The 26,328-nt window shown below is 37.6% G+C and overlaps 1 protein-coding gene across 1 annotated transcript in view; it reads left to right on the top strand.

Moving 5' to 3' along the window:
* Positions 1–4,772, top strand: part of SPTLC1 (serine palmitoyltransferase long chain base subunit 1) — a 34,225-nt gene extending 29,453 nt beyond the window's left edge. Inside the window, exons 13-15 of the mRNA XM_055699516.1 lie at positions 1,809–1,926; positions 2,792–2,865; positions 3,348–4,772. Coding sequence (XP_055555491.1) covers positions 1,809–1,926; positions 2,792–2,865; positions 3,348–3,441 — 286 coding nt within the window. The 3' untranslated portion in view covers positions 3,442–4,772. The remainder of the gene's footprint in view (positions 1–1,808; positions 1,927–2,791; positions 2,866–3,347) is intronic.
* Positions 4,773–26,328: the final 21,556 nt, after the last annotated feature.

Below are 26,328 nucleotides of genomic sequence, written 5' to 3'. Positions count from 1 at the left end.
GATTTCAGGCAAATTACAATTGCATGCATTGGATTATCAAATACTTCTTGAATCTTAATTTGGCGGATGCTCAGAAAAACATAGTACTAAACATCAAAGTTAAAGTATTGCTGTCAGAAGACCTCATGTTAAGCTCCTGGGTTTCTTCAAATAGTAGGGTAAGATGTGTTATGTAGTTCAGCTTACTGCAGCTGTGACTGACAGAAAAAGTTTTAAGATTAAAGTCAAGTTTGAAACTTGTAAGCAGCCTCAATGGATAAGTGTGTAGCAAATACAAAGCATGTCGTTCAGGCAAAGATTCAGTCTGAATAGAAGCTGTAAGAAGCTTACTTCTTACTCATCTTTTCTCAGTTACATTTTGAAAGGGGTCAGTTTATGATTATCTATTTCAATTAAAGTATTATTACTATTTTATAACTATAAGCTAATACTGCGTTTCTCTAAACAAAATCTTATTGTTTTAGTAGGTTGTCTTAAACTCTTGTTTTCCAGCAAATAGGTTTAAATTACAGTGAAACTACGTCTGGCTTCTACTCTCACCTCCCTACTTGTAGAATGCTACTTCTTAGAACATTCTCCTAGTGAATCTAACTAAGAAACAATGTTATATGGCTATACTGTGTATTGTCTTTCTTGCCTTGTAGCTGAACCTTGGGCTGCTTTTTGTCGTCTTTTATATTACCTAATGTTGTATCCCCGGTCCCTAGATATGTGTACATAGTGAGACAAATGCAGTGTGTGCACTTGGGTATTAAAGAAGTCGCTTGTGTTTGGTTACTTTGCAAGTGTGGGGGAATTACACCAGAACGTTTGCAGTTTTGTGGCTAAAGAAAAATACCAGTTTGATTTGTCTTTCTGGAATGGACTGTGCATTGAAATAGCATTGTAGAAACAATGCAAGATGCTTTCCATGCTAGAGTATAATTTTATTTTTTCAAGTTTATAATTGATTCAGTGTGCTTGTAGTGCCAGTTCTCTTTCCTCTAAGCTCTGCTTCTGGAGTTTATGGATTTAACGTCTCTTCTGCTCTGACTCAGTCTTGAGCTTTGTAAAAATAGAAAACTTATTTGAAAATGGGGGTGTAAACATACCATGTGTGTGAGGCAAGCTCATCAGAGTCAGGAAATCAAAATTATGGCTCATCATAGATGGACATTTATGGGACCTATTAATTTTGGAGACCAGAAGTCTTGCTTGGGTATTGGATACCACTTTTTTTAGAGGGGACTAACTCAGTGACAATCTAATGTCAATCATTCAATCAGATTCTAGGAAACTAATTGCCAGCTGTCCCTACATACAGATGTGGGAGCAATTCTAATAATGTAACTAGTTTTAGAGGAGCTTCTGACTAATTGACAGGTGATGTTGTAAAGATTTTCTACAGGAAGTAATTCAAAATTAGAAGTCTTGCCAAAAAAATAAACCTTGTTTCTTCTTACCACATAAGTGGGTAAAAAGACTTATCATTTATTTTCTATATACAGACTCCTAACACAAACATTTATCCTTCATCTTTGTAAGGTTCCTTTCAAATTTATGAATCATTAATCCTTTTTGCAAAAGGAGTCACTGTTGTTACACAAACTCACTGAAAGTGCATTTAGCAAACTCCTTAGGAAAGACATTCACTTGGTAAGTTTTGTTACCTATTGCAGGCTGAAATGCACGTATATTTTGTCTGCATTAGTAGTAGTACAGTGAAATACCCGTCTTCTCACTTGCCACCTAGAAAGGGGAAGCACTGTGCAGGATTTTAACATGTTTGTTCAAGTGGGATGTGCATTAAAGGCTTGTTATTTCTTTAGGATTTCTGGCTTAAAAGTGGTGGGAGAATCTTTTTCTCCAGCGTTGCACCTACAGTTGGAAGAGAGCAGTGGGTCTCGAGAAAATGATGTGAAGCTACTTAAAAGAGTTGTGGACTATGTAAGTGTCCCCATAGCAATTAAAATATGTCATTGCCCTTGAACATGAATAATGAATGAAGTACCTTTGGGTAGGGAGGCTTGCTGGGTAACTTGTTGAAATGTCTTGCAGGAATGCTGCAAGAAACTCAGTGTCTTTGCTGACTGTAGGGCTGTACTAAAGACCATCTTCCAACCATTTGTTGCTGCAGATGTTTAGGTCTGTAGCACTGGATAAAAATGTATATTGGAACTTTTATTTCAGAAAATAGTGATTTCCTCTTATGTACTTCAAAGTTCAAGTTAAATTTGCATGTAAAACTGTTGCTTAGAAAACTTTATGATGCTTATAAGAATAAAGGCTATAGTTTGAACAGAGTTCTGGTGGTGTATTTTAACCATTTGAGGTGTAGCTTTCTGTAATTTTGCTTTGTTTGAGTCCACAAACTTGCTTTTGTGTGAAGAATCACATTTTGTGTGTAGTATTTTTTCCATCTTCAATACACATTGATTCTCTGTTTCCCAGATGAAGGTTGATGAGGAAGTTTTATATTTCAGGTGGCAGCTAAACAAGACTACACAACAAAAAGAAACTCTGAAGTTGATTTCCTTGAAAATATGCTTAGATATGATTTAATAGTCTATGTAATACAGCATTTTTATCTGTTTACTTTAATCTCCAAGTTAAAGAAGCTACACCCTCACCTGTTTTATGTGTTTATGCTATTAAAATTAGACATAAATTTGCACAACCTTCAAAACCTTCATTTGGGAAAGAACTTAAGTTATCCTGACACCACACTCATAGTTATGTGTATTTGGTGATCAAAATTATATGCCATCAGAAGTTCCCAGATTGACAACTGCTGTATTTCCTTTACTTTTAGTGCATGAATAGTGGTATTGCATTAACTCAGGCCCGCTATCTGGAGAAGGAAGAAAAATGTCTTCCTCCACCAAGGTTAGTATAAAGTCAATGCATTACTTCATTTTATTGGATATAGCTCTATCTCTCTTCATACAATGATGGTGTTTTGTTCAGCATACAAGATTGAATAGTTGGTCCTGTAAAAAAATGGGAAAGGCTCCATTTTGAGGTGTATTTTCAGTGACTATTACAGGATGCTAATACCCTGACATAACTGTATCAAAACTACCCAAATCTCAGTGATCAGTGTGTTGCCTGTTACCAGGCACATTTCAACGAGCTGCACATGTGCAGGTCAAAATAGATGATAATGAAATTTCTGTGGTGTGCATGGGAGGGAAAAGTTGCTCGACCATTTCTGTTTAGTCGTATGGCTTGCTTCTGGTTGAATTTGAATTCATAATAACTTCCCTAGAGAGAGTCATCTTAAAGTGTTAAAATTAGTACAAGAAAACTCTGAAGCTGAAGGCAAGGAGTAAAGTTTACTTGTGTATGTTCTGGTTTTCTTTTTCTAGTATTCGAGTAGTGATAACAGTGGAACAAACAGAACGAGAACTGGACAAAGCTGCATCACTTCTTAAGGAAGCTGCACAGTCTGTATTGAATTAGATTGCTGTTTGGAATCCTCTTTCTCCAGATTAGCAGGATAAGTGTTTTACACTGTATAGTGACTTCCAAGTTCTTCCACTGATGGCATTGAAACCTGACTAACAAGATTGTTCTGGAAGGGTGCAAACAGTGAGAGGAAGAATACTGAATTTTGAAATTGGTGAATGATGCAGTGGACTTGCAATTCAAACTACCATTTACTAGCATTCCTTAAATGGGATATCACTGTTGGATATAGGACTCTTTCATAAGTTGTATCTTAAAAAGTTTTAAGTTTATTTCTTCAAACCCTTAAACATTTTCAAATATTTATATGAATATTCAATTTTCCAAAAAAAATGCATCTAAAAGGTGTAAATCTTTTTGCATATTCTCAGAATGTGGGAGCTTCAAATAAATTTCAAGGAATTATTCCGGCCCAAATGAGGATGGCCTGTTCCTAATATGGCCAAAAGGAAGAAAAAAAACCATTAAGACATAATTTTATGCTGTATTGCATCATTTAATATTGAATTATACGAACTTTAATTCTTTTTTGTTTATATCTTTCTCTAATGATTTTTGGAAGCCAGTTTTTAAGAATGCCTGGCCAGATAATTCCATTACCTAAATGGTAAATTCATATTAAATACTCTTCGCTTCTGGCATTTCATATGTGATTATATGCATGTTTGATATTATGGGTGAGGGTTTTCATATTATTGACTTTAAAGCTTCTAAACTTAAACTTCTGAATTGTGAAACTGGTGTAATTACATTATAGTATGTTCAGTCTCAGGGGATCTTTTGCACCAGTCTTGAGGGGGAGTGATAAGGAACGTGAAGAGCAAACCAAGGTTTTGAAACAGCAACTAAATACTAGCTTAGTCAAACTACTTTGAAGCACTAAAATGGTGTGTGTGCTGAGTTTTATCACGAAATAGCTATGCCTTGGAGAGGAGGAGCCACAGATAGCTAATAAAGAGTTTAGATGGTAGAAACACTAGTGAAACACAACTCAATATGTGTACATAAAATCTCCATGTAATTGGATAGTAATATTGGAGGTTTTGCTATCAGGATTTTCAGTGACCATTACACTGATGGACACATTACACGAATCAGAGGAAGCTACTAAGGAATTGTGACAGTAGGCTGTAGCTTTTTATAAATTAAAACTATAGCGGTGTATTTCAGGATTTTGCTTTAAGAATGCCTGTTTAAAAATGTTATATTCTGCCTGATATGTATTCTGGGTTGTTTTGTATTTATGTGCCTTTTTGGTTGCAGCTACAAGGACTACAGACTATTTTTGAGAAACGTTATCGTTCAAATAAAAAGTCAATAACGTATGATTCTGATTTTTACTTATTTAATAAGGTTTTGTAGCATGATCAACCATACTTTCTTGAATACTCTGCATCACATAAGCACAGTCTATGTGCTTCAGTTCATAGTGGCTATCTCTGTGCTGTCTTTCACAACTTCTCAGCTGCATACATTCAGATAAAACAGCTAAAGTTGTGTTGGGGCAACTTGTGGTTGTTGCTTGACTTTGAAATAGTCAAATCATCTGTGCAATGTACAGAAACTTTCGTCCCAATGTGGAGGACTATTCCTATTTCACTGACATATTTTTCTCTAACTCTGAAAGCCTGTGAGAAGCCAACAATTTAAAAAGAGCAAAAATGTGGGGAAGGAAGCTGATTCCCGTTTTACAGACTGGAACCAAAGTGCAGAACAATCAGCCTTCTCAAGGCCCTCGGAGACTGTGAGAAATGGAAATTAAAACTTATCACTATACTTGGAGCTTGTGAGCCATTTGAAACATGAATATTCAAGTAAACTCAAGCCTTTGTTGTGTTAGTTGGAAACAAATGAGGTACTTGGATTCCAATGCAGCATAATAAGTGGGTTTGGAGTTCAGGGTAAACCTATGAAGGTTAAGCAAATCATCAATTAGCATTGAAATACTAGGTTACAGAACCTGTATTCACTTCTTGCATTTTGTTTTCAGTTGTCTGCAAACGGGGGTGTGTGGGTGTGTGGGGTGTGGGTGTGGGGTGGGGGTGGGGGTTGGGGGGTGGCAGCCAGTATTTTTTTGTTGCACTTTAGAGAACGAGCAGCAGTCTATAGATATATGGGGCTTTTTTGTTGGTTTTGGTTTTTGCTTTAAAATGATGCAATAACACCTAAATTGGCAAGAAGCAGAGTGCAATTTCTGGCAATTTCAAAGATACCTACCATTAAAACACTGGTAAATTAAAACATTGTCCATTTTGGTTGATTACAAGTGTATAGAAAAGAGGCACTTGGTTCACACTAAAGCAGATACCTTATGGTTGACAGCAGTTGAAGTACTGTTAATGTCTGTTTTACTGTCAGGTTATATACATGGTTTCTGTGAGAAATTAGGATGCTTGTAAGATGTAATTGGTGGAGGGAGATATCCCTGGTCAGTTAAATCATGTCTGGCCCTCCTCGTTTTGGCTTTTTTGATAAAAGTCTCTGACATGGCAAGCAGATGAAGAGAAGGATAGCTCTGGGGAAAAAAGTTGGTTGGGGTTAGGGAGACAGCAGGTGATTCTAGTTAAACTTTTGATATTAAAAACTCAGAAGCCTGTTAAGGTGCTTAAGTTCTCAGTGCTCTAAGCTGATAAATATATGAACAAGCCTGGTATAGTTGCTTTGTAGTTTGCTTGATGAAGCGGGACTTTTTTATCCATTTCTTCAGATGTGGGAGCAAGGCTGCGGTCTTAGAAAATAAAAGGAAAGCTATTCAGCAGAATACTGTGAGGTGAATCAAACACATAAGGACCTTATCCTGAACTTCAAAGTTTCTATTGAAAATAAATGTCTGGATTCTTAATTGTAATTCAACTAATTTATGTATTTTTCCCTGCCAAGTATTTGGAACAGAGTTTCAGCTAAGTGGAAGCATCAGGATCTTAAATAGTGATCAAAAATAAATGTTGTTAATTTTTTTTTTTTTTTACTGAAGATTAGTATCTGGTAGTTGAGAAGGAATGCGTTTTAACTGTAATAAACTGGCCATTTATTGAAATTGTCCTGATGAAAGCAATTGTTCGCAATATGTGGGGACTAGGGTGGCCTGGAAAGAATTTAAACTTTGAAGGTATTTTGACTTGAAGAAACTTGTCTATATGATGTATGTCTATTCATAAATACATATATATTCTTTTTTTTTTAAACAAAGAGATCTATTTTCCTTGAATATTTAAAAATAATTGATTGTTATTTTTAGGATCATTGTTTTTATAGGAAAACGTACAGATGCCTTTTTCTGTTTATTATAGTAATTACTATTTTTGGATAGGAGGTGAAATGCATAAGGAGAGTATTAAAAAAGAGCGAGGTATGGCTGAATAACTTTGATATTACTTTTTTTTCAGTTTTGAAATACGATCCTAGTCACTGCACAGAATGGTGTACTGTCTCCTTTCTGTCACTCCATCTGGACTTCATTATTTTAAACAGGGTTGTGGAGTGTTGGCATTCACTGATCTATGAAGTTGCTACTGCAAAAGTGTCTTGCATCTTAAGATGACTTGAGAAATATACATAAGCTGTAAATGCTGCTTAAACAGAGGAAATATTTAGAACTAACACAAAGCATTTGTATATTAAACTGTTTCAGTGTCCTAATATAAGGATGTGTCTGGATAATGTTTCTTCTTGTGTTTTTATGTTCTCTGGCAGGTTTCATGCTAATAAGGTAATCTACTTACTCTGTCTTGCTGTGATGGATTTTTCAGATCTTAGTTTCCTGTCTGCTGTGTTCTAGGTCATTGCAAAATACATGTAATAAAAGTCACATAAACTAGTAAATCATCTGAGCTGCAGATTGCTGGAAGTATCTGTCAGGGAAGGACAGTTTTCTACTTGACCAGTTTCTAATATTTCAGTAGCAGATACTTACAGAAAACTGCTGTTGGAAACTGTAGATAGTGGGCCAGATACTGAGCCACAGCAAAACTGTATAGAATTTCTGATGTATCAACAAACTCTGAGTCCAGATGAAATATGCCCCGTCTTTGAAAGACCATTGTGGAAGAAAATACTGCAGTTTTGCCTGCTATGTTACGTGGGTAAGATTTCTCTGTTTCCCCCTGCTATTAAAGGTGTTACCATCTGATTTTGCATGTCAGCAAAAACCAGTAAGTTCTGAAGTCAGAGGAAAAACTTAGCTAGAATCGAAGATGTCTAATTCACTGGTTAACTTATATTTGATGCAGGGCAAAAATGTGAACATTTTGGGGCATTACTAACAGAGATAGATGCTTAATCATGCCACTCTACTCAATGCTTGTAAGCCTGCATTTGTAGTACTGTGTCCAGTTCTCATCCCCACAATTCACGAAAGACAAGGACAGACCAGAGAAAGTCCAAAGGAGGGCCACAAAGATGACCAAAGGGTTGGAGAACCTACCCTGTGAGGAAAGAGTGAAGAATTTGGTCTCTTCTCCCTGGAGAAGGGAGGCCTCGGGGGAGACCTCATCATAGTTTTCCAGTACTTAAAGGGCATCTACAAAGAGGGCAGAAGCTTTCCCCTCAGAAGGAGCCACATGGAGAAGAGAAAGGGCAATAGCTACAAGTTGCCACCAGGAAAGGTTTCATCTTGACATAAGTTTTTTACAGCAAGAACAACAGTCAATGACTAGAAAACAACCTTCCCAGAGATACGGAGTCCCTGTCGCAGGAGGTTTTCAAGATGCAGCTGGACATGGTGCTGGGTAACCTGATCAAGTCTTCCTTCCCCAGAAGAGGTTGGACCAGATGACCTTTCAAGATTCCTTCCAACCTGGGCTGTTCTGTGATTCTGTAGTTGTATGATCATAACTTGGGAAAGGAAGTGGCAATAATTTTTTATGATTGCACTATTCAAAATCGGGTGTCTTTTGGAGCAAGCCCTTTGTTGATTACTAAAGTTAATCACAGTAGGTGTTGGGAGATATGCCAGAGAAAGAATTTAAACTTGCTGCATTACAATAACTACACAGTAGACTGATGAGAGAGGATAAAAAAGGTGACAACACCAGCACTTTGTGATTATCTGAGAGGTGGTTTTGACTTCTGATGATAATTTTTCGGTAATCTGGACTTTTTCCGTTTTACACATAAGATAATGAAATGCCCTTTCTGCACAGTCAGTTGCTCAAAGATCAAATACTAAGCTTTTTTGGTTTAACTTTGGCTAGGATAACTTTTTTATAAGCTAGCTTCAGTTGTGTTTATCATGTCTGTACTGAATAAAGTTTTGCCTTGGTGTCAGTGTTGAATGTGGACTTAAATTACAGATTCTAAACAGACTATGATACCCGTTACCTTTTGTATGCAGCCTTGAGGTTTAAAATCTGGGAGTACTTAAGTGGTCTTTAAAGTAGCTGATATTATGGAATACTTGATGGTGACAAAATTCCTATTTATGACTGTTCAGATAGTTTTTCACCAATAAAATATGCTATAGATCTAATTTTGATCCATCCTTAGATTTCCATGGTCAAGCTACAAAGAATTGCTAGTGATCAGTAATCAATATTTGCAATAATGAATTTCCTGACTTTTTCCATGAACTACATGGAAGAAGTTAAGCCATAGGCGTGATAGTATACAGATTATTTTACTGAAATGTGCTGATTTTCAAACTTTGTTAATAAGTAAATTCTTAACATTTTATTTGTTTATACCTAAATTGCTGTCTTGAGAATAATAATTTTTGAAATATTTAGATTTGAAAAGATTTGAACTTTTTTAAAAGTCTCTCTTGCTTCTTGAAGCTTTTGCTATTTCCTGTACCTTTGTTTTCCATTAATCTTCCTGCTTTTTTTCCTTAATTTTCCAGGATAGCCACCAAAACTAAATGCATTGCTAAGTTGCTTAAAAATTACTTAAGCAATGACAGTGTTTGGTTAACAGTAGACCTTGTTTTAATGTTTATGTCTGAATTTCCTAAGTGCAGTCATGTTGCTGTTGTGTGACTGGTGGGAGACAAGGGATATGCAGAAAGTTCCATTAAATTGGTGGTTTAATATGATAGTAGAAATGAATTAGATTTATTAGGTGGTGATTCCATTGAAAATGTAATGAGTCGGTTTCATTCTGGTTGCAGTGCTCGTCTGCTCCTTGGTGCATAGTGCTGATGAATGCTGTACAATTCACAGTACACACATGTTTGAGGTTTGAAGTGTAATTTGAAATCTGTAGAAATGCATGATGACACAAGTGTCAATAATCACCCCTAAGTACCAAGGCCAGTTTTGCTATTTTAGTAACTTTTTACTTTACCAGTAGCTCTTTGAAACCATAGAATTAAGTGTGGGTAAGGTATCACAGCTGCAGTATCAAGACATGCTGGAGTCACAGGTTAAAAATGGAAACAGTTTTTCAATGTTATGGTGAAGACAGCAAGATAGTGATGTTTTTTTACAAAGGTGGAATGTGGTAGTATTTGTGTGGCCCTGGGTTTGAACACAAAACAGTGCTCATGAAGTGCTGGCTAAGAGTAATAAGGTATGAGAATACAAAGTGCTGCGGGAGAGCTGCAAAGGAGAAGATGGGACAGCAGGATCTTGGCTGTCATTAGTCGTGAGACTAGGTTGAGGAAGTTATTTGTCACCAGAACTGTTGCTCACTCATTGCTGGTCCACCCAAGTCTAGAGAGTGACTGTACATTGGAGAATGGTGAGGTTCTGTGTACTGGAAATTGTTGCATATCAGAAACTGTGTTTGCAAGAAAAAATAGTGATAGTGACTCATCTCCTAGCAAAATCAGATGCAACTGAAATCATACAGATACTAGCAAAGGCAAAGGAATGAAGTTATGTGTACCTTTTGCAACCTGGGGGAAGAATTCAACATGCGATACCAAAGGGAATTTACTATGTATCCACACAGATTTCTAGAAATACCTTTGTTGTGCTGGGCTAAGGAAAGAGTTGAGAACAGCTAGGTCAAAAAAAACCCCAACCTTTTAACAGTATTGAGCAGAGGGAAGAGATGGTATCAAACGGTAAGTTTTGAACATGTTCTACCTACTTCAACCCTTAAAATTAAAAAAAAAAAAAAAAAAAAAAAATCAGTATATGCGTACTGCTTTGGCCAAAGGGTTTCTTTCTGCAGCCAGAAGGAAGGTGTAGTAAGGTAACTCGTGGGTGAAGGAGTCCTTGTTGTCACAGGTCGAAAAATGGCAGCAGTACTTGCCTTTGGGGTAGTTTACTGTGGAACTGTTGATGGACAGCATGAAACTTGCATAATGCCCGCGATCTGTTTATCATTTGAGTATCTTATTTGGTGACTGAAAGGACTGACATAGCCGTTTAATTCCAGAAAACAGGAGTAGACTCTTGGGCTGTTAGTACACGCTTCTGTCTGTTGAAGTATTGTCCCTGTAGGTAGTGTTGATGCGTTTGGGGAGACAAGTGGAGGAAGAGCATCTCGCTGTGGAAGCAGACTGTTCCAGCTGCTGTGTCTCTATTCAATAGAACTTAGCCCCAAGGCCACTGATTAATCCTGCTGTTTTACTTTTCACAGACATCCCAGTATTGCTTTTGCCAGACATTAATGGCAAAAAAAAGAAGTCTGAAACTTCTCTGTTACGGATGACACTGGAACAGCAACTTCTAGACCAATGGGTAACTTCAAGTGCTCATGTGTTTACTCAAAGAACCTAGAGGTGAAAGGAGGTTAATGTTAAGGTTTTCTTGGAAGATCCAGGTGTGGGTCTTCTCATTATCACTTTTCCTGTGAAATTATCCACTTGACATGAAATCAATCTTGAAGTTCATGCAAGAGCAAACTAGGTTTCTCAGCATAGGGGTATCATGCTGTGTTTCCAGCAGTCTCAGGATGTATGACCTCCTTACTACTTGCAGTCCTCTGCCTGTTTATTTTGTAAAGTGTTTCCAATATGGATTTTTTCCAAGAACGATGTGAAACTGTGGGATGTTCCTGAGCAGTAATCTAGGGACACAATATACCCATGAGGGCAGGCTACATGAATTCACATAGGAGTACTTAAATCAACAAACTTACTTTCTTGGCTGCTGAATAGCTATGTTGATGATGTTTCCCACTTGGAGGCACTTAAATGTCTAAGCAATATGCTTGGCAGCTAATATAAATATTTCAATGTGGTCAGCTAAAATTATTTATTTTCATAAATCCTACATCCACTTGAAATGTCTCAGCTAGTCAGAGATGACTGGAATGGAAATATATGTTATTACATTAATGTGATGTTTGTTATCCTTCCCATAGTAGAGGCGATAAGAAAAGGTGCTCAGCAGCAGAGAGAACATGTTTCCTTTGTTAAAGGAAAATACTTCATTGCTTCTGGTAAGTAAAACTAGAAATGTGTATTTTTTTCTGTGTATATGAGGGAGAAAATATGCCTTTCTCCCCCCCACCCCCTAGATACCTAGTTTTTCTTATACTAGTAAACACATTATGAATGACCTCTTATGCAAAAGCATGTTTAGCATTGAAAAAAGTGCAATTAAAACTTCACCTGCCATTAATAAGTAACTGCTTTCAGAAGACATATGTTTATGTATATTTTGCTAAGGGATCTGCAAAAAGCAGCACATAATTTTGCACATGAACAGCTGAAATTTCTGCTTTTCAAGCTTGGCCACAGGTAGGTTTGTCAGAGTAATCTTCAGCATGTGATTGCAGAGATGTAGCAGGCTGTCAGTTCAGTCATACAGGGAAACAAACTTTTAAAGCTAGTAATGAGATCACATGTCTTTTTCTTTGTGTTTATGTTCACTTACAGGGTTTGTGTTTAAATTCTGGAAATAAACCAGTCTATTTAACATTAGCTTTTAATTTGTGTTAAAGCTTATTTTTAAGTACTAATAAATACCAGGTTTTTCATTAGCATGGGAGAATCCTTGAAATGTAATGTAAGGGAGCCCTCTGACATTTTGAAAGAAAGTTTGACCCTTCCGTTATGTATGAGCACATGAAATGCAGTAATGGAAAGCATTTGACTGATCCTGGTGGCATTATCTTTAAAATTCAGATTCTGGACCACTATTTCTGTCTGTCTTAGGAGTACTGCTATACAGTTAGTGAAGAGTAATGGGATGCTCTGTGGCAGAACTGCTTGAAACTGTGCTAATATGCATGAGGTTTTTTGTTAGACAAACATTTTACTTGTTCCCAGTGTTTGCCAGGTAAGCTGATCAGTACCATAGAGAGCACTTAAATCATGAGGTATCCCAGGCAAGTTTGGTGCACCATGTGACGGTGATACTAACAGCAGAATCCCTGCCTCATGGAAGTGAGTGTATTTGCTTCCACTGAAGTCACGGCGTCACTGACTTTGGGCATAGTGACTGCTAATACTTACCCTATATAATCCCAATACTGTAGAATTAAGAGCATTTTTGTGGGTATTCTGATCCTAATCCAGGAAGTGTTGCTACGAGCAATTGTGCTGAGTGTTAATGTTGCTTTTTACCAACAGAATACAAATGTATCTAATTCTGGTGGGGAGATGTGAGCCCTCTTGGCCAACTGACCAGTGCTGAATCTCCAAAGGTCTGCCCAGCATACTTGTTTCCTTTTCCTTGGATTTTGGCCTGTTGAAATTATGTATCAGCCTGAGTTAGAACAGCTTCTCACTCAAGTAAGCAAACTAGACTTTTATAGGTTTTATCAAAAGTTACTGAGAATCTTGAAGGATATGAGCAAATTGGTGTTGAATGTTTTATTGAATCCTGTTGGTACTAATTGCTGCATTGGTTGGCTTGAGAACTGTACTACGGGAGGCAACTGTAGCATAACAGCTCGATGAAGAAAGCAATACTTTTACCCTCAGGCAGGTGGTTGTGTTTTTGACCCGGTATAGCTTCTTTAATCATTTAGCTACACAGCAGATCTGAGAATGTTCCAGATGGAGGCTGAACCTACGACCCCCTGACATAAAAACATCTATGATACCAATTACACCATCTGTTGGTCATAAAACCACATTCTCTATCTTTTCTTGGCTCTTGTGTTATACAAAAGCTGAAGGGTGATATTTGGAGCTGTTCTAGTTTATCCATGCAATTTAATGCAGAACACATTTTCACAGAGAGAGAGAACAAAGCACAATAGCACTAAAGTTCAATTTACGTTCTCAGTCAATGAAAACAAAAATGAAAATAAAAAACAGTTGTCTGACTCAGTATTTATACCCAAACCATGGCTTCAATTGTACTTTTTCCCCCAGTGCTTGATTTTAAAAAATCTGAAGAACAACTTCAACCACCACCACCCCAGCTTCTGAGGTTCCTGAACTGAAAGAAGATCTGTAATGTTATAAATTAAATTATTGTAGCGTTGAGGTATACACAGATCACATTAGTAGGCAAGGTGTGCCAAATACTAACTTTTACACTTATTTAGGGATTTGTGTTTGGTGGTAGTGTTTGGAATGTACAGTACCTATCTGAGTGTGGAGAGTTGTTAAGCTGGAGATGCAACCAGTCCACTGCACGTACCTTCAAAATCCCTCTGGATATAGGTCTCTCCTGTTTGAACTCCCTGCTCAGGCTCATCAAACTGGTATTCTGAAATACTTAACAGACTTTGAGGTTGGATCACAGTTTTTGTCTTCCTATGGGTACAACAGTTATCCCTAGGTGATTTATTGTGGTACTCAGAAATGACAATGAAGTACTGAGGGCTAGGATATAAGGAATGATGTACTGAAATACGAGGTGTCATGTATTAGGGATAAAACTGATAGCATAGGAATACATCAGCAAGGAAATGAGAAAAAGTGTGTTACTGGTGCAAAACGGAGAACTGAAGCTGAGGTAGGTTTTATATCTTTTAGAAATATTCTGTTGATATAAGAAAAAAATTATTCGTAGTTTTTGACTGGATTGTATTTCTAGATAGTAATGGCTGCTTATGGAAGCTGTATCATTAAATTCAGTGACCGCTTTTGCACATAATGTCTTACAGCAGGAACAGTTTGGACACCTTTCTTACTGTATGGGAGGTAAGTGGATCAGTAGTCAAAAAGGCTAGAAACATGCATGACCTATGTGTTCTTGTACCATGTCTGATGGTTGGTTCTGTGCTTCATGATCAATAAAGTCCTTGCAACACTACTTTTTAAGAAACCTTGCACTCTAATACCATCGTTTATCTGTCTAACACAAAAATAAATGTCTGCTATATTACGTAAGTAATATACAGTATTATATTACTATATATGCAGTAGATATACAGTAGGTGGAGGAAATATTTAAGAGAAAGTCAAACATCCCCACATGTTAGTGATTCTTTTGTGCTTTGGAAGCTGGCTTCCTAAGCTGAGAATGAAACACTGAATAAAACACAATTAATACATTGTTGTTTTCTTATTGTTGGTCCATCATTACTTTTTAATAAACCACCTTTTTCTTAAAAATAATAAATAATCCATACAAATTGAAGGGAAGTAGTTGAAAATAGAAACTGAAAAGTTTCTATAGAATCTTTGTCATTGGTTAAACTGAGGAAAATATTTAAGTTTTCTATTTGGATGTATTGCTTTTGTGTCCATCTCCACAGGGTTATAACATGGAGTTGGCAAGTACAAGTGGCTATGATGAGGTCAAAAAGAAGAAGAAATACGTAAGCACATGCCAATCAGTAGGATAACATGACAAAAGCACAGTTCAGATGTACTTTTCTTTCGCCAGTGGAAAATTAAGCATACTGTCACCAGAACTTTTATCCTTGGATAATACCAACATGTCCCTCAAAGTGATTTTCATTATTTGTGATAGAATCTATACTCTGAAAAGTAATACTGACTATAACTTAAAAATGCAGGCATAATTTTTTTGCTGTTATAAATACTCTGTTCAGTTTCAACTTTGTTGTTTCCATCTCCATGAACTAGTTTTGATACATCAGTGTTTGTTCATGTTCCTGAAAACAGTTGTCTGTCGTGGTAGAATTTGACATTTCATTGTGATTACAGGCTTTAACACTTTATGTATTAACAATAATACCCATCTTGTTATTTAAAAAAAGTTTAAAAAATGGAAAGGATCTCAAGATACCCTGTGATCTGTTCTGAAGCAGAATCAAATGCGTATCAATAGTGGTGGAGTCTAGTCTTACTGACACAAGAAAGCTTCCACTGAACACAGTTATAAGACTAACCATACTGGACCCAGCAACTTGTTACCAGATCGACGCCTACAGCAGACTAGAAAATGCCTGTAAAAGATGGTTTTACCTCATTTAAGAGTATTGTTTCTCTTTCTTAAGATCTTGATGATCTTAAATGTGCAAAAGGACTCAACACCAGACAACTTTAACAGTAAAATCCTGTAGTGCTGGTCTCATTTCCTCTATTTAATGTCACTGTAAACAATGAAAAATACATTTTACTGTCCTGAACTATCCTTTTTGTAGTTTTTTCCATGTTTGGAAACATTGTATGCTGTACATTAAGGTGTGCTCTTATGCTTCCACATCACTTTTGAGCTCTCAAGGTGTTAGAAGTAATGCAAGCAAAGCCTGGCAGAGAAGACTTCACTGCTTGAGTAGAGGAGGAGATTTATGTGTAGATAAAGGCTAGTCTTCTGAAGCACAGACTGAAAGTCAAAGGGGTACAAGTTTTAATATATGCAGGTTTTATTTCTCATACTGTCGTGATTTCTATAAAATTTTGGTCAATCTCTCCATGGTTTTAGTTTCTTCACCTCTAGAAAGTTGTTTACACAGCTTCTTTAACTTTGGGTTGCTTATTCACTGTTCCATAAGACTTTGAAAACCTCTGAACCAGTAAGTTGTATAGTACAAAGTATTACGAGGTAAATCTCTGTTTCCAAGTCTTATGTCTTCTGCCTCTGTGCGGTGTAATTCACAGTAAAGCTTTCGATCTCTTTGGGAAACAACTGTTTGATCTGTACTCCTTCATTTTTTCTGACAGGCCTGTCTGAATACCAAATTGTAGCAACACTGATAGTATTTAATTTTAAGTACAGCAGGCTGGGAAGGTTATGGTTAATCAGTCTATGTGTTTTGGACAGAAAAGTCTCTCCTAAGGTTTAATAAGACCAAATAAAGCTAGATGGAATAAAACTAGTAGAGTTACATTGGATATAAATGTTAATGTAAATACAGGCTGTAGGGTGGGAAATAGTGAAAGATGACCTGATAAACAGGTATGTATCGGAAATTGTTTTGCTAATTAGCTATGCATTTTTCTCTAAGTTCAGTGCCATCAGATTGTGCTAAGTATTCCTATATATGGTAGTCCTAAAAAAAGGTTAACTGTAATGTTTAATACCTTTGTTGGAAGGTATGCATGTTTTTGTTTATATAGAGTTTAGTTATATTACTTTTGTTAGGCATGTCTGATTAAAATTTGCCAAGAAAGTTGCAGAATAGTTCCCATGTGGATACTAAGTTTCTTTTTATAGCATTTCAGATTTTATTGTTTCCATAAGTTTTCAACTTCATTCAATCCTTTGTTTCAAGTCTTCCCAACAAATTTTAGTTATGATTGTTCAAATCTTCTTTGTAACATGTTGCATCAGATTTTAAAGCAAATGCTGACAGCAGCAGTATTATACCCTACATACCAAGGGGATACCACATGGTTTGAATAACAGGCACCCCTGCTGAGCATAGATCAAATCAAAATCCTTGCATACTCATGTAAAGCACACTGATAGAAATCGGTCTTTAAATCTACTTTTTGATTGAAAAATGGATTCTTTTAGAGTGTATCCTGCCACCGATGCATGCATGTGATTCCCACTAATGCTAATGGAAGTTAAAAAAGCTATAGCTTCAAGTAGTCCTAGAAGTCACCTTGACCTTATACTCCACTAAATAAACAAAATGAACCCCCTGAAGTTTATTGTAGGTAATAGGAAGGCTAACTTTAAAGGTCTTAAACATCACAGTCCTTTGGCATGGTTATCAATGCTAAAGACAAGATTTTTTTGATTAGGCTTTGGGCTGGAATGCATAGTAACAGTTGCTTCATTTCTGCTATTTAAAATGTTGAAGATGTAAACTGAAAGTAAACAGCAAAAGTTAAATTTCCAAGAGTAGCCTTAGTATTAACTCAGTCATGTTGTAGATGAGGAATGTATTTGTGTTATGGGTGATTTTTTGTTGGAATTTTCTTGCCTGAGAATATAATAGCAGATAATTTTATGAAATTACGAATATAAACAAACTGAAAGTAGAATGTATATATAGAACTCTGGTTTAAGTTATCTTATCCTTACTGCACTGTTAATTCTGTCTTCTTCATTTTACTTTAATGAAATTGTTTCCAAAGAATTCAAACAAAAAGAAAAACATTGTGGGTTTGGGGTACTGGTGGTTGGTTGCATTAGAAGATCTTGTAAGAGTCTTTATTTCGATAATATGCACACATCAGGATAAAACTATGTCTGTGGTACATCATTAATAAAATACGTAGATACCCAGTATACAGTCTCCGTGTGCTAGGAGCTCAGGCTCCTGTTGACAAAGAAACTTCCTCAGTGAGGTTAGCATCCATGGCAAGCTCTAGGCTTCACATTCAGCCCCACTGGCAACAGTTCTGCTAAAAAAATACTCCAGTTTTCCCCCACATTTTACAGTGGAAAAAATGATTTCTCATGGTTGGTTCTACCCAGATGTATTTATTTAGTTGTTCTTACTTCTAGTGCCATGTGTGGCTCAGTGGCAATCTGCTCCATTCAGATTCATTTCAGTGTGAGCAACCCTGTACACTGTAAGTCACTATGTAACACAAGTCTCCTAATTCCTTTCCTACCCTTTCAAAAGTACAAGTACCTCTGCTGTCTGTCCCCCTCTCCTGATGAGTTAAAAGCTGTACAAGTTTAGAAAAGCAAAGTTTAAATAGACCACTTCTGTATATTTAATGTTACAGACTAAACAGTAGCTTTTTTAACAAATCAGTCTATGCTTTCTTGTCTGACTCAACTGCTATTATATATAGAGTACTTTAGAACCAACCACACAAAAAAATAATACTATCTCCCATTGTCTTTGCTTTCCCTATTATCCACAACTTACAAGCAGGAGAAAAAGTGCTGTTTAGACTTTCTCCATTTGTCCATCACGTTCCCAGAGGGCTTCAGCTCGGAGCTGGAAACAAGCTGTTCTGTTACTCTGCTTCCTATTTGTCTTAGCTGGGTTGATTCTGATGCAGCTCTGTAGTTGCTGAGGCTCTGACGGAGGACGGTTGTGCTCAGGGTCTGGGTTTTGCTGGGCCAGCATTGCGTAACGTTATAGCTGTTGCACAAGGCAGCAACTGGCACATGCTGGGCCTGCTTAGATGAACTCTTCTCCACAAAAACGACAGTGGTGTCTCAGAGATATCATCATGTCTGTGCAATAGCTCAGAGCTTCTGAGTCTAATTTAACTGTGCTATTTAATTTAATTACAGATTTGTTGTAAGAAGTTGACTGCTGCTATGGTTGGTTAGCAAAGATAGATATCAAGGAGCGTTCATTTAAGAAGCTTTCACATAAGGCAGGTAGACACTTGTGCAGTGCAGCGGCTGATGTTATGCAAGTGAGGTAAACCTCCGTCAAAATGTGTGTCTCAGCAATTTCTGAACAGCACAGGAACCAACATAAGTTGTTCTCTTTTGTTTGATCTTGGTCAAATTACAGCTGTTAGGGGACAACGGTGGTGACTGATCTGATAATCCATCCTTACCTGTTTGCCTGAAGTGGGGAATGCTGACTGATGCCAGAGGAGAGGTACTGATCCCTGTAAGCAAAGCCTCAGATTAGGCAAATTTAATTGGATAAATGAGACTCAAACCAGGAAGTATAGTCTCAGATTCCTGAAGTGAAACAGGACAAGGTGTGACCAAAGTAGCTGACCAGGTACAAATACATTGATTCCCTAATAAAAACAGTTTACTTGCCTTCAGTCCCTTTTCTTCTCCCTCTGTTGTGTATGGAGGTAAGACCTTTTCATTCAAGAGAGTTATCTAATCTGCCCCCAGCAATTGCTTATCTTCCTTGACAGACCAGACTGAGCTTGCAATTTAAATCTAAGACAAAACATGAATAATTTTTCTAATTCTTGCTGCTTTCAGTAAGGTTGTTTCTGCTTGTAGAATTTAGAGAATATAACTGCATAGAAAAGTTGGTATAACTAAGTATCTTAAAATCCACTTTAATAAAAACAAAGTTCTAGAAGAGGGACAAAAAAGGCACAGACTGGTTTTTTTGTAGTTGTGTAGTGAGTAACTGTTGATTGTTTGTATTCCAGTAAAAGGAATGAGAAAAGGTAGAGAGCATCTTTAAGTGAACAGAAGTAGCTCACTTTTCTGGTTTTTGTGAAGTATGTATTTATGGGACTGGTACACAGAGAAGGTGAAACAACGGAGGAAAAAATACCATATACATACATATATAGCAAGTAGCAGCACAGCAACATCAAAACCATTTGATAGCTGATTCAGACATAGTGCAGCCTTGTATCTGTATAGAACAAAAAAGTCTTATTTTAAAATATCTTTACTTGTTAGCACTATGCTGCTTTTCATAGAGTACCTCAAGAATCCACATGGGAGTCAGAGACCCAGTTGTTTTCTTTCCAGCTGATTACTTTGCAAATCTCTCTGAGGAGAAAAGGTTTTATGCAATCTTTAAAATGTTTCAAAAGTAAATTCAGTGTAATCGCATCTTCTTTGGTGGACTTCAGTGTGAAGCCTGTTATCTATACTGTTGACTAGTTGCGTGTGTGTTAAACAGTTTTATTCATGCCTGTACATCTTATTCAACTCCATGTCACACTTTCAGGTTCCCATTCATGAGATACAGACAATGATCTGTGAATATTTTAGAATACCTTATTAACTTATGGTATCCTAAATATTTTAATATTCATCAGTATGCTGAATTTTCTTTTCATAAGACTTAAAGTTCAGACTGTGGGTGAGAGAAGGGAAAAATGTGGCAAACTTCCTCAGGGTTGTAGAGGAAAGCGAGAACACTGGGGAGCATATACTGAGAGCCGACTGCACTCACCTGCTCCATGCCATGGGCACAGCAGCACCTGATGGATTGTAGTTGTATTCATCTTCCCACTACTGTTTGTGTGTTGTGTTTGAAGTTCTTCCCATGGTCAGTCTTGCTCCCTTATGTGTGTATGCCATAGGTGTCCCCAAGTTTGGGGAGAGAAGAGGGAAGGAGAGGAATTTCACTTTACCACGTGACTGATCCCTAGTGCAGGATTGTGGTGTGTTAAGCCTGCTTCCGCTAGACCGAGTTTGTGGTCCATTTGGGGGCTGCTTGCAGAGGAGTTGCAAGAAACATCATGTCTGTGTTATAAGAAATAGGAGCTTGTGCTGACTGCTTTTAGTTTTCTCTCAGATTTTACCTCTTTCTCAAGTATATCCATCTTCCCCCCCCCCCCCTCTAAATCCAAGACATTCCTTGATGCACTTTTGGAAATCTTGTAATGATATTTCTTCCATCTGGAGTACTCTTAAGTGCTCTTGGCAACAAGAGTATGCGACTTCTGATTCCTGTCTGTGGTCATGAACACCCATATGCCAATGTTGAAGACTGACTGTTCTCTAGCTACGGCTAGCTGTAGAAAACAAAACAAAACCCCACCAAAATACCAGCCCAAAACAAAGAACCCCAACCCAAACCAAAAAAGTTCTCACCTTCTCTTCCTTCCCCTTTCCCAGCTTCCCCCACAACTATTCTTTAGGCACAGGCTTGCACATCGAGGATCTCCAGAGAGTATTATCTGTAGTCAATACCCCTTCGGTCCTGACTTTTAAATACTTGGTTCAGTTCAGTGTTTCCTTGACACCTTCACGTTCAGATGATGACCTTTCAAAATAAAACAGTATATAGTTTTGTGGTGACTTGTGAAGATCTGATGTATCTTGAAATTGATCAGTATTTTTATCCTGCATAGTGTGCCATGCTCTGCTGTCTGGATCCACTCACATTCTTCTGTCTCCCTCACTGAAAGAATGTTGTACTTTTGGTATTGCCTTGTAAACTGCACTACTTAACATAGCATCCTAGTACCGAGAGCTTGAGTAATGGATTTATAGTTCTGTATGAACTCAGCAGCTACCTTAGGGTGTTAAGGGCACATAGACACCCTTTTTTGAAACTTTGAAATCCATCAAATGTGTGAATGTTGGTGTTCCAGCTTGACAGCTAGAGCTTGTTTTGCAATTGACATAAGTTAAATAGTTACAATTTTAATTGTTCGTATGTTATTTACCAAACTGTAGCATTCTAGTGCCATGGTGATGGCTGATATAAACAACTAAAATAAGTTCATATTAAGTATTTCAATACAGCTAATGACAAACAACAATGAAAATTCCATGAAAAAAGAACCTTAGGGGGGTTTTTTGGAATATGAGAGACTAAATGCCAACCTCAGTCTTCAGTGTAATCATAATAATTTCAAAGATTAGTTGAGCTCTAAATTATATTAATTCAGATATTTATGTTCTTGTTTGATTTTTATAATGGAAAACTAAACCCCATTCTCTATTCAGATTCTGATTCATCTTTTATGACTAAGAGGATTGAGACGGCATCAGTCTGAAGATGCTGCCTGTTGTTCAGGCCATCAGGTGAGTATGTTTTACAACTTGGTGTCAGCTTTCTTTTTCTGAGCATTGTCTGCATCCAAACTTTAGAAATACATGAAAAGCTTTGATTATTGTTTCCTGTTGTTCTGGGCGTGAGAAATACCCTTGGTGCTCTTCTTTTTGAAGGAGTGTAGATGATGTGAATACTTGCCAGATCTGTTTGTTCTGTGGTGGGCCAGCTTCTGTGGCAATACTGCTTGATATGTTTGTATGTGCAGAGCTGGAAAGAAAAGCAAGAAGGGAGATGACTCCTGAGCCCATTTAGAAATGGGCTTTTACCTTCCTGAGGTAAAATACTTCCTTCAAAATATTTGTTGTAGCTATTTTAATATACACACATGTATCTCAATATCATGTATAAAGCATGATAAATAATGGTATAAAAGTGTGGATCAAAAACTGACACTATCTTGCTTCCAGCAGAGGAAGAGGTTGTCTGATGAGTGTTTTTAACTTTTTTTTTTATTTTGATAGTTACAAGTTGCATTAAAAATAAAAAGATTGGAAATGTGCAGATAGACTGTGAACATGCAATTCTTTGAGTGGCTGCTCCAAAGTTATAATTGGTTTTATTCAGCGATTTGCTAACTGTAATGTTTCTCAAGGTGACCAGTCTCATAGATGCCCTATACCTTGTTCAGTGCCCAAGACACACAGCTGGGCCTCCCCTTGTGCTTTCTCACTTCCATCCCAAGACTCTCCCATGTGTTTATATACAATGGCACAGCTTCAGTAAGAGGGGTAGGGAGTGTCCCACTCTTCTGCATAGTGTCTTGTGGCCAAGGCACTCCCTGAGGGCCTAGGTGCTGAGAAGGGTCAAGAGCCCAGCTCTTCGTACTACAGGCTGGTATGGGCTGGACCAGTGCATGCATCACCATGGTTTCCTTCAAGCTGTGCAGTTTCAGAAGACAGCAGCTAAAACTGTTTGGGTGGTCAGAATCAGACATGGGCTGTCAACAGCCTCAAGCATTGTGCTGGGGAAGTTTCTGGACCTCAGTGGAACTGGATGTTCGGTTGCTATGGACAGGGCAGTTCTGGCAATGTATAAATGTCTGGGTGTGCAAGGAATGTTTACACCAAATGGGAGACAGCTATTGAGGTGTTCGGGATTAAACAGGTACATTTTGAGGTTACAGATTTGGACTTGGGTGTCTGAAGCCTGTCTGGATCCTGTTTTAGACGCCTACATCCTTTTCTCACTTTTGGCCCATAGCAGAATTCTGTGCGTACATTACCATTGTGGAAGAAAGCCCAAAAGTTTATCCTGAAAATGTGAAGCATGTAGGTAACGTCCACAGTAATATTTTCTGCACTGCTTTCATTAAAGGAATAGAAAGATTAGATGCGGAATAATTTTTTTTAATACAAAGTGCACCAATTAAAACTTACCTATGCTTGTAGAATTATTATAGGAACACTGAGACCTTGAAGTTTGAACCACATCTAATCTTACATTTTCTTTAATGTTTCTTTTGTTGTATTTATTATGAAAGCAGACACACACAGCAAATCCATTCAAATTCTGACAGGGATTTCCAAGCAAGTTTAGGCTGAATTCCAGCTTTGCCCACTGCTCTCAACTGCTCCTATCAAGCACATACCATATGGCCATGCAAACAAATACATGCACAGCTTTTGCTTTGTCAAGCAGTGACAAAACAGTTTGGGACCATATGCTGCAGAACACAAGTGAGCACTCTAATGACTTACATGAGTAGGGTGAACTAACTCAGAAGAAATGTGCAGTTGTCCGTGCTTCTTTGCCTGCTGTACGTATTTTTTCTACAATACAGAGCAAGAATTTGTACTGTGGTTTCTTCACTGCAGTGACTTCACCTCAGTCCTGCCAAGTGATTCTCCCTGAAATATGAAATGGCCGTTTTTGTGGTCACTGACAAAATCACTTGCGGCTATGAAGGTGACTTAAATTCTCAGTAGCTAACTTGGTCTAGTCATCTAGCCTTCATAATGTAACCAGTTTCCCTTGCTAAGTCAGAAAAAGAATTCACAACTGAAATTTCTATCAAATGCTTATTTATTCCCAAATGCAAAAATTGTTTGGATCCATATCCTAGTTATTTTGTGAGATTTTTTTGAAAGCATCAGAGAAAAAAAAACCCCAAATTATTATTTCTTGGTAGGATTATGCAAAATGTAGACTAATTTATGCAAGCAGTTTTATCCCATGTTATATTTGGAAGGTAAGAAACTCAACTGAACAATCATAAGCTCCAGAGGAACATAGAGTTTGTAAGGTTTTAGGCAGGTAATTGCTACAGGTTTACAAAAAAGTTTTATTGATTAGAAAGTCACAGCACTTTCTCTGCTTTAGTTTCTTGGGCACACTTCTTGTCACTGAGTGAGTTCATTTGTTCCCTGCAATAGAACGATAATCCCAACCTGTAACAAAAAATGTGCTTATCACAACTAAACAGCAGATACTGCCTAGACTGGGGAATGAAAGTAAAAATGGGGGAAAGGACAAAGAATACATTAAACTGCAGGCCTAGTTACTTCCCCCGCTTTTCTTTCCTTTCCCCACCCCTCCCATGTAATCTACTGAAGGAGGTGCAGTATCATGTAACTGGGAAGTAACAAGCTCACTCTTCTAGCCAGTGACAAGTAGCAGCTTTATTTTGGAAAGGAGCAGAAGAGTATATAGCCTTTTTGTTACTTGCAGGTTGTGTGCTGCATATGCTTCCTGTATCACATTATATGGCTACACCTTCTTACCCTTTTCCCCAGAGATCAAGGCTTTGTTCAACTCTTGTAGATGGTCTTTCTGAAGAATGAGGAAAAAGTCACCCAGTACCTACAGATCTTTTAGTTTGACCTCAGGAAGCTACAAAGCTCTGGGACAGGATTTGGGAGAAAACACATCATCATGGAAGTTAACATATTTACTGAAGAAGTATTGTGTCAGGGAACCTTAACAGCTTCCTTTCAGTGATTTTTCAAAACAAAGGACATACTAGATCTGGATCAGGTTGCCCAGGGAAGTTGTGGATGCTCCGTCCCTGGAAGTGTTGAAGGTCAGGCTGGATGGGGCTTTGAGCACCCTGGTCTGGTGGAAGATGTCCCTGGGCATGGCAGGGGGATTGGAACTAGATGATCTTTAAGGTCCCTTCCAACCCAAACCCCTCTATGATCCTATAACAATTCATTCATCTGGACAACATTTTATATACCTCCATATGGGAAGTTATGGGTTAAGATGGAGTTCATAGGGCTTCCTTGGTAAAAGTGTAAGGTGGGTGATGAGCTGAGAGGAATGTAAGAAAACTTGAATTGCAAACCATTAGGTGGAGGGATGTTCTTCACTATTGATCTCTAATATTTAATATAGATCTAATGTCTTCACAAAAGCTTTAGGGCACATTAAAAACGTGCAATCAAAAGTTTTTGCAGATGCAAAGCCAAGAGACATTCTTGATAAAAGATGGTGCAGAATACCTTACAGAAAGAACTGGTCTTAATGACTTGAGATAAAAAAAAAGCATGGGGGTGTGAGGATTTGCGAGGCACATAGAATTTTGATCCAGTTCTTTCCTGTTAGATATACACTGGAAATTATAAGGAAAGAGAGGATGTAGGGTCTTCTAACACATCACAGAATTTCTTTAAGTGGAATAGTGCTGTAATCATCAGGATGTATCAGTCTTTTCAGCACAGAAAGGAAATTAGCATTGCTCTGGTAGAGAAAGCATCTCCAATACTATTGCCCAGCTTGACCCACCCACCTTCAGAAAGGTTGAGTAAGACTTCCAAATATACAGGTGGGGGGAGGGTAGACGGGGCAGCAGGAAAAAGGATTAGGGTGATCAGGGAATGCAGAACTGATAATGTCAGAGGAAATTTAAAAATTCAGTCTTTTTTTAGTGTAACACAATGAAGGTTGAGATGTGATTCTGGCCATTTTATACCACAGAGAAGAGAAGTGGGAAGCTATTTATGTGGAAGCATAATCGTGGCACAAGAGATAAGGAGTATAAACTGGTCATGAATACATATCAGCTAAAAATTAGTAGTAGGTTTCTAACCACCAAAAAGGCAAGGTCTGGAGCAGCCTTTAATCTAAAGAGTGAAGCTTTTAAAAAACATCCTCGCTGCATTTTCATTAGGTTTCATATGTTTATGAAAGTGATTATAAAATGTGTTGTTGTGATGTAAAGGACTGAATTCAGTCAGTCCTACATTCCTGCCAAAGAGGGATTGGGACGTCCCTATGTCATCCTTAAGTGCCAGAAGATTTTTCAAGATGGAGCTGGAGACC

This window comes from Falco cherrug, chromosome Z (assembly GCF_023634085.1).
Source record: "Falco cherrug isolate bFalChe1 chromosome Z, bFalChe1.pri, whole genome shotgun sequence".
NCBI lineage: Eukaryota > Metazoa > Chordata > Aves > Falconiformes > Falconidae > Falco > Falco cherrug.
Note: the sequence above shows the minus strand (reverse complement) of the source record. Positions and strands in the feature narration are given on the sequence as shown.